The 19,956-nt window shown below is 43.5% G+C and overlaps 1 protein-coding gene across 4 annotated transcripts in view; it reads right to left on the reverse strand.

Moving 5' to 3' along the window:
• ARMC2 (armadillo repeat containing 2) overlaps window positions 1-19,956 on the reverse strand; it is a 120,967-nt gene that overhangs the window by 18,679 nt on the left and 82,332 nt on the right. For all 4 annotated transcript variants that reach the window (XR_009354511.1, XM_059176929.1, XM_059176930.1 and 1 more), the window contains 2 exons: window positions 15,973-16,072; window positions 1,108-1,423 (listed from right to left, as the gene is read on the reverse strand). Coding sequence is in view for 3 of the 4 variants with exons in the window: in XM_059176929.1 (XP_059032912.1) it covers window positions 1,108-1,423; window positions 15,973-16,072 (416 nt within the window). In the remaining variant the exon portion in view is untranslated. The remainder of the gene's footprint in view (window positions 1-1,107; window positions 1,424-15,972; window positions 16,073-19,956) is intronic.

The raw sequence follows: 19,956 nt of genomic DNA on the forward strand, positions 1-19,956 counted from the left end.
TAGGAGGTAAAGTGAGAAGAGGTCTTAATGGTGGAGTCCTTATCTGATGGACCGGATTGGAGGTCTTAGAAGAAGAGAAAGAGAGAGAGATCAGAGAGATCATCCACTCTCTCCCTGGGGCTACACTCCGAGGAACCACATGTGATGACCCGGTGAGAAGTCAGCCTCTACCCAGCTCTCAACCCAGACCCACCGGCAGGCCCCTCCACCTTGGGCTTCCAGGCTCCAGAATCACAAGAAACAAATTTCTCTGGGTCAAGATACCCAGCCTGCGGTAGTTTATTATGGAAGAGTGCAGTGGCGAATAATGGGGAGAAATGGGAGACTGGGGCCATAATTACAGGTACTGTAAAAATCTAAGAAAAAGATACACTCTCATCCCGTGGAATAACGCAGGAAAAATGAAGGATTTTAAACTGTTTGCGCTTAGTTTGGCCAATTTTTGGCAATTTGATTGGTACCTTCTTTTTTTTAATTGTGACAAAATTCACATACCATAAAATAAACCCTTTTCAGGGCGCCTGGGTGGCTCAGTGGGTTAAGCCGCTGCCTTCAGCTCAGGTCATGATCTCAGGGTCCTGGGATCGAGCCCTACATCAGGCTCTCTGCTCTGCGGGGAGCCTGCTTCCTCCTCTCTGCCTGCCTCTCTGCCTACTTGTGATCTCTGTTTGTCAAATAAATAAATAAAATCTTTAAAAAAGAAAAAGTATTTCTAAAAATAAACCCTTTTCAAGGTGTACACTTCAGTGGATTTTAGTAACTTTTTTTTTCTTTTCTTTTTGGATATATATGTATGAGAAAAATATATTTTTATGTATCTTTAATGTGGAATTTAAATTTTAAATATATATATTTAAAACATATTTAATACATAGATATACATACACATACACATATACATATGTGTGTGTGTATTTATATATATATATATTTTTAACCTGGTTTACTCTGGAGGCAGTTCTGAGCAGAAGAGGGATTTTCCCACCTGCAGCTGAGACGGCTCATTCAAGCGAGCCCATCTCACCACTGAAACCGTCCCCGCGACCGGGAGGCCACCTGAGGCCTCCTGAGTCCCCTGCAGGCAGCGGCCGGCGGCGCGGGCCTTACCCAGCGTGGTAAGCAGCAGGCCCACGGCCTGCGGGTTGGCGGCCAGCGCAGGGCCGATGCCAGGGTGGATGGCTAAGTTGGCGAGCACCCGGGTCAGCTTGATGAGCACGTCCTCCGCCTGGGCCCGCGGCCTGGGCGTCTGGGGCTGCTCCGCTCCCGCCGCCGGCTTCTCCGCACACAGGTCCAGTTTGTAGAATGCATGGAACAATGCCAGCAGGGTCGGGATGCTCCCTCTCTCTTTGGAAAACTGCTCGCGAGCCTGGTTATTCTTCGCGGTCAGGTTGCCGAGAATAAAGACAATGCGGACGACCAAATCCTGCAGTAGAGAGAAGCGGGTTACGAAGGGCAGGACCGGGGCGCCCGGGTGGCTCAGCCGGTTGGGTGGCTGCCTTCGGCTCAGGTCATGATCTCAGGGTCCTGGAATCGAGCCCTCGCATCGGGCTCTCTGCTCAGAGGGGAGCCACTTCCCCTCCCCCTCTGACTGCCTCTCTGCCTGCCTGTGCTCGCTCTCTCTTTCTCTCCTTCAAGTAAATAAAAAAACAAAAACAAAACCAAAACCAAGGGTAGGACCAGTCGTGGGAAAGAGTACAGTATTTAATTTATTCCCGAGTTAATTAATAGTAGGATGGAACACATCTGGCTTCTCCTAACGTGTCTAGTATTTGATTCCCAAGATCTGTGCAAATCGACAGGGGAGATTAAAAGCATCTGGCCACAGTGAGCGACTACAAACTGAGGGATGTACTTAGCAGGGGCTATTAACTTCAGATCCTTCATCTGAAATTCTGGTTGGCCTTTTTTTTTTTTTTTTTTAAATCCCCCAGAGAACAGTTAGTTGAGTAGGACGGCATCACTAATAACACGTTACGTATAAGTATTGACACTAACAGCTTTCTTGAGCACCTACGTCTTTCACTAAGAGGTCACCTCCTAGGGAAGCACTGTGTTTCCAGAAACCAGGTGTTTTGCACAACGGTTCATCAGACTGTGTTGCATCAGGCTTCCCCAACCCAGGCTCAGCAGACTTCGGAGGGCAGGAGAATCTTTGCTGTGGGGGCTGTGTTTAGCAGGCGGCAACCCTCGCCCCTACTAGAGAAGCCAGTAGTGCCTCCCTTGACATCACAACCAAGAAGGGTTAACCGTTGTTTTAAGTAGGCTTCACGCCCAACGTGGGGCTTGAACTCATGACAGCAAGATCAAGAACTGCACACTCTATGAACTGTGCCAGCCAGGCGCCCCCACAACCAAAAAGGTTTAAACGTCCGCTGGGGGCAAAGTGACCCCCAGCTGAGAATCACTGTGTCATAAATGTTACTCTTTAAAGCAGTACTTCTCGTCTTTGACCAGGGTAGTGGTGACGTGGGCAACCCCTTTATCACAATTTGCTAAACGGTACATGTGTGTTTCATGCACTTTTCTGCAAGTCAGCTATATTTCACAATAAATGTTTCTAAAAATCCCAAGCTGAGAGCAATTATAACTGAACAGGATACAAAAACAATTATGTTCTTAATTCTACAACAACAGACAGATGACGGAATACAGTTGGCCTCCCCGCTACCCGTGGATGGTAAGGGAATTCCTCTGGGAGGAAGAGACTTTATTTTTTTTTTAAGATTATATTTATTTACTTGAGACAGAGAGAGTGCACAAGCTAGGGGGAGGGAGAGGATGAGAGAGAAGCAGAAGCCCTACTGAGCAGGGAGCCTGATGTGGGGCTCGGGGCTCGATCCCAGGACCCTGGGATCACAACCTGAACTGCAGGCAGATGCTTAATGAACAGAGCCATGCAGGGACCCCAGGAAGGGACTTTGAAGAGACACTCATGGAGGGGCTCTCACCGATTTGGATGCTATCAGAGTGCGAGGCGCTGTGCAATCTGACAGAAACTGGGGTTTGTAGAAGCTGCCTGGTCACACAGCTAGTGAGGAGTGAGTTAGGATTTGAACCCAGGATTCCCCTGGCCTTTCTACAACCAAGCCCTGACTCCCACAAAGTCTATCCTGTAAGGACCTCCTTTGCCTAGCCTTTTGCAGAGCAGTTAAGAAATTATCTCCTTATAAAATGCAAATGTGGGGCACCTGGGTGGCTCAGTCATTAAGCCTCTGCCTTCTGCTCAGGTCATGGTCCCAGGGTCCTGGGATCGAGCCCCACGTTTGGCTCCCCACTCAGTGGGAAGCCTGCTTCTCCCTCTCCCAGTCCCCCTGCTTGTGTTCCCTCTCTTTACTGTGTCTCAGTCAAATACACAAAAAAATCTTGAAAAAAAAAAAAAAAAAAGCAAATATGAGGGGTGCCTGGGTGGCTCCGACCCTTAAGACTCCTCTTGCTTTTGGCTTAGGTCATGACCTCAGGGTTGTGAGTTCTAGCCCTAAGCTGGGCTCTGCACTCAGCTTGGAGTCAACTTGTCCCTCTCCCTCTGCTCCTTCCTCGCTTGTGTGTGCTCTCTGTCTCTCAAATAAATAAATACAATTTTTTAAAAAAGTAAAATAAAAATAAAATGCAAATACATCACCAGGAGCGATTCCCAGTAAACGCAGCTTTGCTTATCGAATCTGTAGTAATTAGCAGCCTCAACCACGAGGGACAAAGGGCAGAGGCCTAGACCTGTTTTATTCGGGGAGCCAGGTCTAGGTGGGACCTGGGGGTTGGGGGGTGGGCAGCGCAGGGACCACGTGTGGCAGAGAGCGGAGGGTCCCAGACAAAGGACAAGACTTCTGGAATTGCCTGGGGTGACTTGGCCAACACCAACTTGTTCCTGCTTGTTCTTGAAAGAAAAGTTTCCCCTGGCACTGGCTGAGGAGAGGCGAGGCCGCGGCTTGTGCAGCTGGGAACCATCTGTCAACATGAAGAAAGTCGAAGGCTAACTCACCAGCGAGAACTGGAGCTGGTCCAGGAGAGTTCACACTGGGAAAAACCTCTGCTGGGCAGGCAACCCACAGCAGCCAGTCATCCAGTGGGGAGAACCCGCTCCTGGGCCACCAGGACCCGAATGCCAGTCCGTAGATAACTCTCCATGCTGAGGGCCTGGAAGGATACACTCCCAGGAAAAGAAATGGGACAAGGGGCTCTGAAGAGCTTCTAATCCATTTGCGAGGAGGAGGCTAACATCTATGGGGTAAGGTTGAATTCAGATCCGTTGGAGGTAATTTCAAAATACGGCTCTCTGGAGGGGAGGCCAGGGCAGGCTGGCCAGTGGAAAGGAGCAGGTCTTGAGAAAGAGGACCTGGGAACTAAGGTCCTTTTGTCAGTGTCTGATCACCAGATGGTTCCCTGAAAATTCTGATGAAGTCTGTGGGTCTTACATCTCACACAAGCACATGCAGTTCCCTTATAACATCCGTCTCCGCGCGTACAACCAGGGGCTACTTCACATCGTTCCTAGGAGCAGAGGCTCCTCCCTGGGTTCTGGAAGGAAAGCGCCCCTGCGCTCTGGCCACACCCAACGGAAAAGCAGGACGTTTTCCCAACAGGACAGAGGGTATTTCTGAGAATTAGGTTCCTCCAGGCTATTCCGTTTTATGCTTCCTAAGCTGAGGAAGAGGAGCTTTGTGCATCAACTTTGAGGTACGGTGTCTGAGTAAAGACCCGCCACGTGAGTTCTGCCTCCGAAAACTTAACAGTGGTCAGCTGTCATGGTGGTAACAGCGGCAGTAGTGAACCCCGGGCGTGTATGATGGGCCGGGCACTGTGCCAAGCATTCAGATATACAAATTAGTTCAATAACAATAACAGTGATAGCTTGTAGCCCTTTCCTCTGAACAGTCCTGTCCCACGCTCGAGGTAGTCCCTCCCGCACACCCCCCAGGACAGCCGGGTCCCGGACTTCACGCCGGGTCCCAGGTTGCACCCCTCTCCCATCTCCTCAGAAGCATGGTAAGCAACACAGGAAAGGCCTTCTATGTGATTTTTCAATGACTTCTTTTAAAAAAATGTAGAAAGGAGTGGTATTCTTTCTGCTAAATCACATCAGGCTACTCCGTTTACCCTGTAAAGTGTCACAGCTGCCTTTGGAAGGATGCTGGATTATTTCTTCTCTCCCCTCCCCGCCACACCCCCTTCCCAGGACTGGCTGCTTCACCTCTGCCTCCCTGTGTGTGTTTTCCTCCTTCGTAGACCGCAGCAGGTGTCTCTGGCCTGTGCCGTCTCTACCCGTCCTTGCTGACTTGTCAGGAGTGTTTGGCCCAGATCATCCCAGGCTGGAGAAAAAGGCAGCTTTCCTTAACGATCACTGTCCTTCCAAATTCAGGTGACCTCCAGCCCCTGCCGCGTGCGGTCCAATCTGGGGGCAACAAAGTGCTGCTTTTCTTCTTCGGAAAAATTCCCTCGGCCCCTTTGACTTCTGAAATCCTTCAATTCTAATATCTGTGTGGATCCTAACGTGGCACAGATTACCAACGTCCCAACCCCCCGCCTGGGGCAGGGGGCCTGGGGAAGGAGGAACTCTAGACTTCGGGGCAGGAAGAGTTAACTCTGCCACAATGCCTCTTTCCCTGCCTTCGCATGGAAAAAGGAGGGGGTGGTTCCTGGCAGCCGTGGTGCCGACTGAAGGATGGCATGCGAGATCAACAAACGGGGATGGCAGATTGCACGGCTTGCGGCACCAAGCTTCCAGCAACTGCTGTGCTCCCTGGGTCTGTCCTCTTCCTCGGGGTTGGCTCAGGCAGCTTTTCAGTCCCCCTCCACCACCTTCCTCGACTCTATTCTCTACAGAGCTAGGGAACATGGACGAGGCCGAAATAGAAGCCGTCTCCCAGGAGGCTGGCAGAGGTGGTGCTTGTCTTGACTCATCTGGAATCCCTGAGAGGCCCCGGCGGGCCGTGGCCGGCCCTGGGAGGTCGGCCCTGCGCGGAGGACTGCCCCAGACTACAGCACAGAGAGGTCGTTTATTGTCCCACAGCCCAATCCCTCTCGAGTCCACAGAGTACCCCTTGATTAAATATTCTATGAAGATTTGAAGAATTAGACAAAGGCCCAAAGTAACCACGTGTGGAGACCACGGCTTGAATCCACAGCAGAAAATCATTTCAGCAGAAGACAGGTCTCCTTTGAGGTACAGATTTGCTCCTTTATTCTCAGATTGTCTCGGAGAGCCCCCTCCAAATCAACCCTGAACTTCTGGAACATTTTTAATAAATTTAATACCAGGTTGCAGATTTATACCCCCAGCCATGAATTTTGAAATAGCAAAGTGAAGATGAACCAGGAGAGATAAAATTTTGCTCAAAGAAAGCAGTCTAGTATCACCAGTTCATACGCACTTTCTCGTTGTGCATAAAAATGGACTCGGCGCAGCCACAGCGGTGGCCAACCAGAGCTCAGACAAACAGGTCCATCTCTCTCAAGAGCCCTGACCTCCAACGTGCCTTCCAGTCATGGTGTGGGATATTCTCCTTAGTCTTGGAAATTCTTCCTCACGAGCAAGCACAGTACTCAGTCTCAGTGGGCCCCGTGCTGCTATAAATGAAATTGCTTTAACTGGAAAAAAGCAAGGGGCAGGCATGTTGATGTTGCTTTCCACATGGGAGAGACTGGCCTCAAGTCAGCGAAGGGGACTTTCCTTCTCAGAGACGTGGGCACTCAGGCTTCCCGGCACTCACCGAGCCCCAGGTCCAAGCCCGGTGAGAAGGGGCAGGACTCGGAGCACCTGTGCCTACGGACAGATTCCCAAACTTCATTAGCCCTTCTCATCCTTCCCCATCACCCTCACCTGTCCAGTCCCCCAGACCTGGCCCCACGGACATCTGTGGTTCCTCACTCCCCTCATCAACCAGTCGCCGAGGTCCCTTTGCTCTGCCATCTCAGAATCTCCCGGCCTCTCCTTCCTATGCCTGCCTCCCCCCAGGGAGAGGTCCCTATCTATAGACACCTGCCACAGACCCTTGATGGGGTCCTTCCTCTGGGATCAACATTAACACCGCTTCCTAAGGCTCCTACATCATCGCCTCACTCAAAAACATGCACTGCCTAGTAAATGTCGAAGCTAGCGTCTGATGCACCATCTGGCCCCGTGCGACCAGTTCCACAATGACCTCACGTTATTAGCCCTGGCCACGGGCAGCCAAAGCGAACATGTTCCTCCTCGAGGCCCACACCCTTCCTACCCAGCCTTAAAATAACTGGTGTGCATCACGCCAACCCCAGGGAAGGAACTGTATCAAACTATCCCAGAACGAATAAATCATGGTCAGCAGATGCCACTTACTTAAGAGAGAACCACGTCTAGTGAGTAAAGGAAAACATTTTACAAAGATCTTCATGGTGCCCCATTTAAAACTGGGTTAGGAGTTTCTCATGCAACGTGGATCTGAGAGCTAATTGGGATTTGCAATTTGCCACCTTTACCCAAATTCCCAGCCTCCAATGAAAGGTCAACATGAATCGTCCATGTGAATCAAACTTACAGGTGGCTTGAAGAACAGATCAGTTTTACCCACGTGGCAGGCAGACTGCGTTCCCGCAAAAATGCTAATTAACCCCGGGGTCCTGAAGGTGGGTCAGCGGTTTGCAGAAGTGCCGACCCGTACAAGACGGAAGAATCCGAGATGCTGGAGACTCGAAACCCAGGGTCTAAGTGGACGATCAAACCAGAAGACACCACACGGGATGCCTCAATTATCCATCCCGTCGGCAGCCATTCATCAAGCCCCAGCTACGTGCTCCTGGATCACTCCAAAGTGCCAGGCAGGGCTAGAATTTCACTGGGCTCTGTTCTTTTTAAAGTCCGCAGACATCAATCAGGCATCCGGGATCCGTGCTGTGTGGGGGAAGAGCCAGTTCCACAAGGGCAAAGCAGCAGGAGCTGGAAAGAATGAACACGCTGAGGGCTTATTGTGCTGCGTGCCCGGTCAGGAGTGCAGACCAAGGCCAAGGCTGAGAAAAGGAGCGAGCGCAGCCAAATGCTAGCAGTACCCACTGGGAATGTGCCTGCAGAGGGGCTGGGAAGAGAGCCACGGGCCCGCTCCTACCAGGCAGGAGGCCGGGGGCGAGCTGGGAGCCAAGTTGCCATATAAAGGCTCCAGGGGAAGGGGTGGAGGTGCCTTCCCCGCCGATCCTCACCGACCCCGCACAAGGTGGAGCGGAGAGAGAGGGCACGCTATCTCTGGACGGCTGCACCCTGTGGTTGAGTTAAGGAGGAAACAGCTAGAAAGACGGCACCCGTGTAGACATTCCAGGTCTGCGATCAACACGGCCATGTCTAAGCATTCCAGATCAGACGGGGCTCACTGTGCGTGCGAGGCTGAACATGACCGCTTCGCCGGAAAGAAGACCACATGGAATGAGGGAGGCCTGACTTTGAAAGCGGCACAAGCAAGGACACGCCGGGCGATTCCCAGACAGTGTTTGCGAGCACTCTGATGACTGGCCTGCCTCTGGAAGTTCCGGTTTTAAAAACAACAACAACAAGAAACTGACCCCATCTAAAAATGGAGAGGGTTAGACAGGCAGCTGCTCGATGGGTGCAAGTGATGGGAATGCAGATAAAGGTTATTGTTTCTGGACCATGACCTCTGTGAAATATTGCCCATCTCACAAAGCTTCTTGGAGGCATTTTACCGGATCTCCTGCCCAATAGATATTTCCAGAAGAAGTGGGGAAAATCCCTTCATGTTCTTCCAGAAAACAAACCCAAGCATACTTTGTGGAGACGCTAACTGTGGTGACGCTGACGTCAGAGGCACCTTCCGAGGTAGGCCCCGGTTTGCAAGGATGCTGCCGACCCTGCTCATTCCTGTGTTTCGAGAACCATCTGTTGGTACATTTGGTTTCTACCAAATGCAGTTTACACCATAAAGCATACAATATGTGCACATTTCTGAAATGAGACGTGTCATTTAATCGAGTTTTGGTTGGCATTTGTAATAGCTGCTCTACCTCGTGTTACCGTTTAGCTTTCGGGCGGCATCAAGCTGACTGAAATGTTGTGCTTTGGTCTCCGTGTGTGTGTGGGAACCGGAGTTATGAGTCGTACCATGGATCTTGGAGCAATTAACCTCCTCAGACAGGAGCCAAAGACGTTTCTCTTGTTCTCCCTGAGGAAGTCCTTTGTAAGAGCTGGGAGGAGTGGATTCCTTTTCTCTGAGACTGTTGAAAAACCAGAAACCCTGGCTGGTACCACAACCGTCCGCCACAGACAGGCCCACCTTGCTGGAGGGCTGTGTGCAAAGAGGGCTGGAGCCAACTTGGCCATGTTTTGTACACACACAAGTCTTCCTCAGATGTATCTGCTGCAAACTTACGAAGTTTAGATATGGGTCTATACTGAACTTTCTCAGAGCAGGACACCAGCAGGAACGTTTGGTGATTTCTTTACCAATAAAATCTGGGGGTGACTTCGCTCAATGCAAATCCGCAACTCAGAGTCTGTCTAGTTACCTGAGGTTGAGGCCATTCCGAGGGTCCTGCAGGAGGAAGCTTGAACTTGCCTCTCCTGAGTGGTTCCCGACCCACGTCTGAAAACTCACCAACACGATGCCGTGCTGTCAAGCACTGTCAGTCTAACTCTGGGAGTGGTCCTGCGATTCCTTTTTTGTTTGTTTTCTTTTATCCAGGACTAGACGTTTTGACACAAGTCCAGCGAGGCAGGGCGGTGGGGGTAATTCATGGAAGCATCTAATAAACCATCTCATTTTCTCTAGCTAAGAAAGCCTTCAGCTCTTGGTGCAAAAAGCGAAAGGGCCGGTTACCCCTGCTTGCTGGGGAAACCTTTCCCGCCAGCACCTGCTTTGTCTTGCGAGTCTGGCTCCGATTTTGCAAGGGAGATGCACTGTTGGTCGCAGGCCCCTCAGAGAAAGACTGACCCTGTGTGGCTGATCGGATTCATCACGTTAAAATCTCTTGAGATTTTATAGAAACTCTCCGCTGTTGATGTTGGAGAAATTGTTTTAATAAGTTATACCACAGGGTTCCCAAAGCTGCTATGCATTTCAATCACTTGACGACCTCTAAAAATAGGCCTTTGGGCCCCATTCCGGCCCAGAACCAGAATCTCCACAGGTGGGGCCCTGAGAATGTGTATTTTTAAAGCTCCCCGGGTGATTCTGATGATCATTTAGGAGCTATTATCAAGAAAGAATTAGAAATCTCTCCATCTTAAGACCTACTGTCTGTTTTTATAATATCACTTTAAAAAATAAAAATCCATGTTCCTTGTAACAGATTTTCACAACACAGATGTGTAGAATATAAACGTGAAACCTCAACCCTTCATTATCACTGACCTGATAACATAGATCAAGTACATTTTAAAAAGACCCGGTCTTATTTGCAGAAGTCAGACTTTACCTTGATAAGAGATGAATATGAATAATGTTTAAAAATAATAAAAGGAAATTCTTTTTTTTTTTTTAACCTTTGACATTTTCTCGTGCAAAATTTGTTCCTTCCTTCCTTCCTTTCTTTTTTTTTTCCTTCAGTGGGAAAATCAGCAGATATGGGGAGGAAATATTCTACTTCTCCCTGCAGCCATCAGCTCTGGCACTACCTGAGTCAAAACAGAATTTCCCCCTTGCTGGACCATGGAAGTGGCCGACACAAGTTTTCTGCAGAGCTCCTCACCAGATTGATAAAATCACTCAAGGAGGTATGCAGAGGGCTCTTTCTTTTTCCTTCCTTTTTTTTTTTTTTTTTTTTAAATTTTTATTCTGTATTCTTGGAAAAAAAAATGCTTAGACATGAACACTCTTTGCTTCAAAAATTAGTCTCAGAAAAATGAAGTCTCTGCTGATTCCCAATGTAGCCTTCAGACTTTTAAGATAAAGTTAATACTGATCCCTCAGAAGAAAGATAAGGTATATAGACTCCTCCTGCTTCTTTAATCGCTTGGTGATAGCTATGTCTATTAAGAGACTACCAGTCTTCCAAAGTATACATCTACAACCTAACTTAGTCTAGGATTTTTGTAAACATAAACAATGAATTCTGGAACACTGAAAAGAAATAAAATAAAATAAAAATTGTAGGAACTAACAATTCTGTAAGTTGCTGGGAGCCTGGTGGGTTTTCCAAAGATTAGTTCAAAGCCTCAACATCCAAATAAATCTCAGGTGTAGCAGTTTTTAGCCACTGCAGATTAATACATTCTCAGCAGAACATGCCTGGTGTGGGTTTTCTAGATTTACTTTTATTTCTAAAAGAGAGGAAATACAAATCATATTCCCCTGATCATTTGGGAACATGAACCTAAGATGCTATCCTGGTCTGAAGTAATTTAAAATCCGTTACTTCTCTTTTAGTCCTCTGTATGACAGTTCACCAATGTGGAAAATGTGGGAAAAAATTATTATTATTTCCTCCTCCAAAGCAGGAAAGGAAAGTAAATATTTAAGGAAGAAGTACTATAATACTAGAAGAAATATTTTTTCATGCTTTACGGATTCCAAAGCATTTCAAATACTCAAAATTCATTCTTTCAGCATTTTGTCATGCGTCTAGTATGCCAAGCATCATCTCAGGTTTATCAAAACAAGGCTTGTGTCCTTCAGGAATTTTCCCAGTAGTGGGCAAGGCAGCTACACAAAAAACAACCATTTGGAGAATCACAAAAGAAATATTTATAAAGACCTATGGAGTATGGAGCTTTGGGTTAATGATTTTAGGAAGTAGTTGGGACACATAACTACTTCCTTATGGCCTGAACAATTACCCTGCTCTTCTAAATATAATATAAATTATGTGTCTGTTTTTCTTACTAAAAAAAAAAAGAATCAGAGATCAAAACTGTAAACATTTCATTCTTTAGGATAAGTAAAACACAGCACAGAGTCAATTTGAATTTTTGAAGAGTTAACAACATGACTCTCATACAGATATAAAATTAACACATTAAAAAAATTACTTATCTCATTAATGAGGGAGCCAATACAATGGTTAAGTTGGCTCCAAGAACAATTAAAGAATTGGGTGCTTACAAGCATTAAAAAGAATGTTCGATTACTAGGTTAGATACTCACCTGGCTAATAGTCCCCAGGGTCATACAATCATAACTTTTGAGGTTATCTTGTCTACCAGAGAAAAATCTACAAATTAATGTGTACTTTACAGGGCCTGGGTTCTAATCAAATAGTAAATAGCAAGTTTAAACACAGATACATTCTTCTGGAGAATTAAACAGTTCCCCAGCATGGCTTTGTCAGGACATGTAGCCTCCCAGCCCAGCATCTTATTTCTAAGTTTTGAATAATTTTTCTTCATTACCGTGAAGTGGTTAAGACTAGGGACATTCTGCTTGGGACATCCTTAGCTCTGGGTGTGCTAGCTGGGTGTACTGGCTATGTTTGAATCTTTAAAATGATGCACAGATGTGGGAGCAACTGAGGGTCTTCAAAAGCTTCATAAGGGAAGGGACACAAGAACTACATCTTGTACTACTAATTGGCCCTTGAAGATGAGAAATGACAAGGGCTGTTGCATCTAAGAGTCCCCTCAGGTCCCCTCATTAAGAGTCCATTCATATTCAATTGTATTTAAGGCTTCTTTAAGTGATACTTTTAACAAGTTTTATTGTGAGTTTCCTCTCCTAACTGCAGGGAAATAATCACAAAATGTAAGTAAAGATTACCAAAGGCAGAGTTAACAATCAGTAGAAAGGGAAGAGAGAGAAATCTACAAAAAGAAGGCACAGACATTTAAAGAATCTCATCAACAGATTCATGCTCCCAGGATGGGAGAAACACCCTCTAGAGCAATGAGTAATACTTATAATATTGAACTTGGGCATCAAGAAGAGGTTAAATTAGGGGCGCCTGGGTGGCTCAGTGGGTTAAGCCTCTGCCTTCAGCTTGGGTCCTGATCTCAGGGTCCTGGGATTGAGCCCCGCATTGTATCGGGGCTCTCTGCTCAGTGGGGAGCCTGCTTCCCCCTCTGTCTCTCTGCCTGCCTCTCTGCCCACTTGTGATCTCTGTCTGTCAAATAAATAAATAAATGAAATCTTAAAAAAGAAGACGTTAAATTAGGTAGGGATATGGTGGCTGGGTTTGGACATTGGGGAGCGTATGGGCTATAGTGAGTGCTGTAAGATATGTAAGCTTGATGATTCACAGACCTATACCCCTGGGGCAAATAATACATTATGTGTTAATAAAAATTATTTTTAAAAAAGAAGAGGTTAAATTATTTTTAGTACCTTTAAGAAGACAAGGAAATATACAATATATCTGAATATGATTTTTTAAAGTTTTTATTTATTTATATGAGAGACAGAAAGAGTGAGAGAAAGTGAGAGAGAGAGAGAGAAGATGAGCAGGGAGAGAGGCAGAAGGAGAAGCAGACACCCCACTGAGCAGGGAGACCGATGTGGGACTCAATCCCAAGACCCCAGGATCATGACCTGAGCCAAAGGCAGATGTTTAACTGACTAAGCCACCCAGGCACCCCTGAATATTATTTTTACTACAGTGATAAAAATAATTTAATAAGTTATGCATTTCTTTGATGGTTCTGGAAACAATATGTACCGCACATAGTTTGCAAGGAGTTCTTCATTCTTCTGAACCAAAATAATTTTAATAGGAACACAAAATTATCATATAGATCAACAGAGGAAAAATATGGCTCTGAAACACCAATTTTGCTTTACAGATAACTATTGGTCCAAAGTGAAAAAATAGTTCACTAAGAGGCATGGTAAAAGTTTGTGCCAATTAAACTTTAAGACGGTTCATCCCTTGAATCAGAAAAAGCATACTCCTAACTATGTTGACATCACAAGTGTCTCATATTGGCAAGATACCAGGGGATCTGTCTGTTTACTAAACATGGCCATCATCCAAGCTACAGTTAGAAAAACAAACAGCTATTACTAGTAATGCTACAAAACAACAGGGCTATTTGTTAGCACTGAACTGATAGGTTTTCTTCCTTTTTAAAAAATTACAGGTTCTGACATAACTTAAAATCAAACTGTTAAACAGAAATGTTTTCTTTCACGCACTTTTGAAAATTCTAGTGCAAGCAAAGGTGTCCTCTCCAGTTCTAGTTATCTGAATCATCCCTGATCAAAACACCAAAGGAAAAGAGAATAATAAAATTACAAAGAAAGTCCATAAAATAACACTTCAAACAAAATCTATAACTTAACTTTTTAAGTACAGGTTGTAAAATAATTCTTTTAATGCTATAGTAAAGTATCTTTTCTGCCATTTTATTTTTTTCCTTAAAAAAGACAACCCAGAATAGGAGTGCCTAAGTTTTCTGCTGGAGTAAGTCACTTGTCCAAAGATTACAGTTCAGATAATATATTGTACCAAATTCTAGATTAATAAATGTTTAATGGACTCTTTAATTAATAGCAGATCAGGAATACTTTTGGGTAGATTAATCAAATCGATTCTTCCACTAACATAGCAAATTCTTATACCCTGAAATCGTACAAAGTATATAATTTAGAGAAAACACTAAATATGTAGGGGAAAGCATTTGCAGCCCAAATACTCGGAATCAGAAACTCAAGTGCATATTTGTAAATCACTGCTTAAAAGCTAAATGAAAACTTAACACTTTAAGCAAGATTTTATCATCTTCAAGATGTAGTCATGGTATAATATGAACATAGAAACTTCTCTGTCATCTGTATAACCAAAAAGAGACTAGTAACCTTTTAACAAATCCGCTAATAATAGCATCAAATCTGACAAATTTAGTCATTCTCAGCAGAAGTACTGGGCTGGGTAAAAATAAGTTACATGCTATTTGTGGCAAACGGGGATTATATTCGGAGGTGGTTTTGAGATGTCCAATATAAACAAACACAAAGCTTTATATTAAAATGTTCTTAGTATACACATAAATTATTGGGTTTTAAACTTAGTGATTCTGAAATTTTACCATATTTGAAATGAATATATATTGTGTTCATGTATAAAATGTCTCACTAGGGGCAGGTAAAAGTGTATATATAGTTGTTTAAAAGAACAACTGGGTGGCTTAAAAGCCACTGGGTGGCTCAGTGGGTTAAGCCGCTGCCTTCAGCTCAGGTCATGATCTCAGGGTCCTGGGATCGAGTCCCGCATCAGGCTCTCTGCTCAGCAGGGAGCCTGCTTCCTCCTCTCTCTCTCTCTGCCTGCCTCTCTGCCTATTTGTGATCTCTCTCTGTCAAATAAATAAATAAAATCTTAAAAAAAAAAGTCTCACTAAAGAGCTGATGTCACCTTAAGCATTTATAAAGCTGAATAAAAATAAACTGCATTTAATGAATATTCAAGAACTTATAATAAACCTTAATGTTTGTACTATTATGATTTTATGAAGGTGGGGTCATTTGTGACTTCTTCCTTCTTTTAAACAACTATTTATACACTTTAACCTGATCCATTAACCCCAAATTATTTTCTTTCTGATATTTACCTTACTTTGGAAGAATTTCATCTTCTAAATACTAAAGTGTCAAAGAACTAAAGAATTTCAGGGCTAGGAGAATCTTTAGAGTCTACGCATTGTCAGGGTTCCCAAACTGTACTTTGCATCAGAGGTTCCAGCGGTGCTCATTGAAGTGCAGATGGCCAGGCCTCTCCCCACCCATCTGACTCAGCAGGCTGAGGATGGGGCCTGGAAATGACGCCCATCCCACCCCAAGAGGATTCTCAAGTAAGGGTCTATAAATCACTGGGAGGAACGACACTGTGCACCGACCCTCTTTCCTAAACCAGGAATCTTACTATATCAACCATCCTGTTGTAGACCTTTCTGCCTCAAACTACTCCCTCTTCAGCTCCTACAAGTAATAGTCTCCTTGGTCTGCCCATGAACACATCAGATGGAAGTTTCTCAAAGAAACTGGTACCTTCAAAACATAAAACTACCCAACATGAGCTCACAAGAACACACCAATACAAAGACATTCTGAAGAATTATATGCATGAAGAACTGACCTGTTTCTTCTGGTATTTGTTTATCAGTTTCAAAAACAAGGCGTAACATCTGGAGTAGTTGGCCAAGGCTACACAGCAGTCATGGTAAGAAGTAAGTTTGCTGCAGAAATGCCAAATGGGAAAATAAAAATAAACTTTTTTTTCTCATTAAGTTCAAATATACATATGGTTACTCCAAATGCAGATGTTCAAAGGGTTGCTCGTGCCTGAAAAAGAGGCTAGAAATACTCCGCATGCCAGTCCAGAGAAGACACAAGGAGGCTTGCTGTCTGTTCTCGTCTCTGGGGGCATGGAGGTGGGGGCCAGGGGGGATCCTTCGAAAAAGAGAAACCCAAAGTCTCTGATACATGTATTCAGTGTGAATTTACACCATACATGTGGTTCAGAAAACACAAGCTAAGAAATTTACACAAATTCTGTTTAGATACCAACCACTGAATCCCCTGGGACCCATAAGAAACAAATGTTGAACTGTTCAATAGTGATACAGCGATAAGAGGCAAAATGTCCTGAAAGTTAAAAGCCTTGAAAACAGCTTCAAAATTTTGAAGGCATGCAAACAAGCAACCAACCAAAACCCACAAGGCAGTACTGACAAACCTATATCAACTTGGGAGATGTTCCTAAATCTCTCATTAAGTGATAGATTAATAGGTAAAACATCATCAATATTGTAAAAACGTGACCTTGTACAAGGCCATTAACAAGTCTCAGTAAATTTTCAGAGAAGTGTCTTCGAGCTTATATTCTCTGGTCAAAGAACAATTAAGTTAGGAAATCAACGTAAGAATACATATCTTATGAATGGATAAAGAAGATGTGGTACATATATACAATGGAATACTATGCAGCCATCAAAAGAAATGAAATGTTGCCATTTGCAACAATGTGGATGGAACTAGAGGGTATTAAGCTGAGCAAAATAAGTCAGTCAGAGAAAGACAATTATTATATGATCTCTCTGACATGAGAAAGATAATTATTATATGATCTCTCTGACATGAGGAATTTGAGAGGCAGGGTTGGTGATTTGGGGGGCAGGGAAGGAAAAAATGAAACAAGCTGACATTGGGAGGGAGACAAACCATAAGAGAGTCTTAATATCACAAAACAAACTGAGGGTTGCTGGGGGGAGGGGGAGTTATGGAAAGGGTGGTTGGGTTAGGGACATTGGGGAGGGTATGGGCTACGGTGAATGCTGTGAAGTATGTAAGTCTGGCAATTCACAGACCTGTACCCCTGGGGCTAATAATACATTATATGTTAATAAAAATAATTTTTAAAAAAGAATACATATCTTAGAAAACTTACTTTTGAAAACTTAAAAACATAACTTATGGGACGAAGAAACATGTTTAAAATAAACACATTTAAAAATAAAAGGTTTAAAAATAAAACACGGAGATCCGAATAACTGAAAAAAAAAAAAAAACAACCCACAAATCAAACTTTGTGAGATACACCATTTAAAGCATTTAAAGGAAATGCTTTTTGGCACCATTTAAAAGAAAATTTCTAGTCTTCAGAAGGATTTTTAAAAAGGAATGAAATTTCTAACTAAAATAGAAGAAAAATATAATATACCCAAAGGCAGTAGAAGAAAAGTGTTGATACAGATGAGGACAGAAGGAATATAATAGAAAACAAACATACAATGAATGGATTGGATCAAGAAATCTGCTGATACTTTACCAAAATTATTAACATTAGCAAACCTTTGGCAAGACTGACCCAGAAAAAAAGGAGAAACATCATATGCAATCAAAAGGAGTGAAAATCAGTATAAACAGTGCAGAGTCAGCGTGACCTAATGCTTAAATATACGGCTTCCAGAGCCAGACAGATGGCCTGGTTTGATTTCCAACTGTGTGATACTGAGAACAGTACTAAGCCTCTGCATGACTCAGTTTCCTTATATATGAAATGAAGACAATAAGGATAGTACCCACCTTTAAAGTTGTTATAAGGAATAAATAATTTCATATTTGGAAAGTGCTCAGAACACTGCCCGGCACTTGATAGCCGTTATCTAAGTATTTCTTAAATAATATTAGTAGTAGGGGTGCCTATGTGGCTCAGTGGGTTAAGCATCTGCCTTCAGCTTGGGTCATGATCTCAGGGTCCTGGGATCGAGCCCCACATCAGGCTCGCTGCTCGGCAGGGAGCCTGTTTCCCCCCTTCTGTCTGCTTGCCTCTCTGCCTACTTGTGATCTCCCTCTCTGTCAAATAAACAAATAAAATCTTAAAAAAAATAATAGTAGTAGTAAATATTATTAGTTAAAGAATAAAAGGGGACATGATTCAAAATGCAACAGAGATTATAAGGATAATAAGATAATATTTGGAATGACTTCATGTTGTTTGAAAACTTAGATAAAATGGACAGATTCCTATAAAAATATAACTTTCTGAAACTAACCCCAGTACAAATAGAGAATACAACAAATATATAACCATTAAAGAAAGTGAATCAGTAGTTAGTGACGATCACACATGAATGTGCAGACACACCTACCAGGACAAAATAGATTTTCAAACAAGTTCTACAATTTTTTCAAGAAATAGGTAAGTTTCATTTTCACAAATTCTTTTAGGAAAGAAAAAAAGTGGGAATATTTCACAACTCATTTTATGAGGCTGGAATAAACTTTGATACTAAAACCAGACAAGGACAATATGAAAAAGGAAAAGTACAGGCTAATCTAACTCACAGATGAAAAATCTTGAATAAAATATTAGCCAGTTAAACTTAGCACGTATATAGTGGCTTAACATGAGAAAATCTATTAATCTGTGATCTACTATATTAATGAACTAAAAAAAGAAAATCCACATAATCAAAATAGATTCAGGGCAAGCATTCTAGAAAATTTAACATCCATTAGTGTGAGAAAATTCTTCCCTAGCCTTCTGAAGGGTATAGACAAAAACCTACAATAAATATTACTTTTAATTGGTAAAACCACAAAAATATTTCCTTTGAAGTCAGGAGCAAGGCAGCAGGGCCAACACTCTTACAGCTTTCAATGGGACATCCTGAGCGAGGTGGTAAGGAAGAGGTGGGACAGCAGGAAAGAATTGTAATAATTGGGGGAAAAATAACAAATTATTTTTATTTGCAGACAAATTGTCTAGAAAATCCAAGAAAATCTACAGACTAACTCTTGGCCCTAAATTTCCAGATTCCTTGGTAAAGATTAATAAGCAAACATCAATACTATTTATATAAACCAGCAACAACCTATTAGGAAGTATTTTATACACGTATTATATAGTCCGCATGTGCTACTATGTTAATTTCAGGTATATGACATAGTCATTCAACATTCTATACATTTATAACATGTTGACCGTAAGTGTAGTCATTACCTGTCTCCATACAAAGTTATTATGAAATTATTGACTATATTCCCTGTGCTGTACTTTTCTTCCCTGTGACTTATTTTATAAATAGAAATTTGTACTTCTTAATCCCCTTTAAAAATATGTTTAGGGGAGCCTGGGTGGCTCAGTGGGTTAAAGCCTCTGCCTTCAGCTCAGGTCATGATCCCAGGGTCCTGGGATCGAGCCCCGCATCGGGCTCTCTGCTCAGCAGGGAGCCTGCTTCCTCCTCTCTCTCTCTCTCTCTGCCTACTTCTCTGCCTACTTGTGATCTCTGTCTGTCAAATAAATAAATAAAATCTTAAATATATATATATATATATATATACATGTTTAAAAGACTGTATTCATAGTTGCAGCAAAAGCCATGAAGGGATAAATCTAATAAAAGATGTACAAAATCTTTTTGGAGAAAATTATAAAATTTTATGGGAAGATATAAAAGAAAACATCATAAATGTTTATTGGTAGAAGACTCTGTATCATAAATGTGTCCGTTCTCTTCACTTGCATCCCAGTTGCTCTACATACCCAGTGTTATTCCAAGAAAAACCCTAAAGTTCCTACCACAAACCTTAGCTGATTCTCCAACTCTTGAGAAAG

The sequence above is a fragment of the Mustela lutreola genome, chromosome 6, assembly GCF_030435805.1.
Source record: "Mustela lutreola isolate mMusLut2 chromosome 6, mMusLut2.pri, whole genome shotgun sequence".
In the NCBI taxonomy this organism is placed as follows: domain Eukaryota; kingdom Metazoa; phylum Chordata; class Mammalia; order Carnivora; family Mustelidae; genus Mustela; species Mustela lutreola.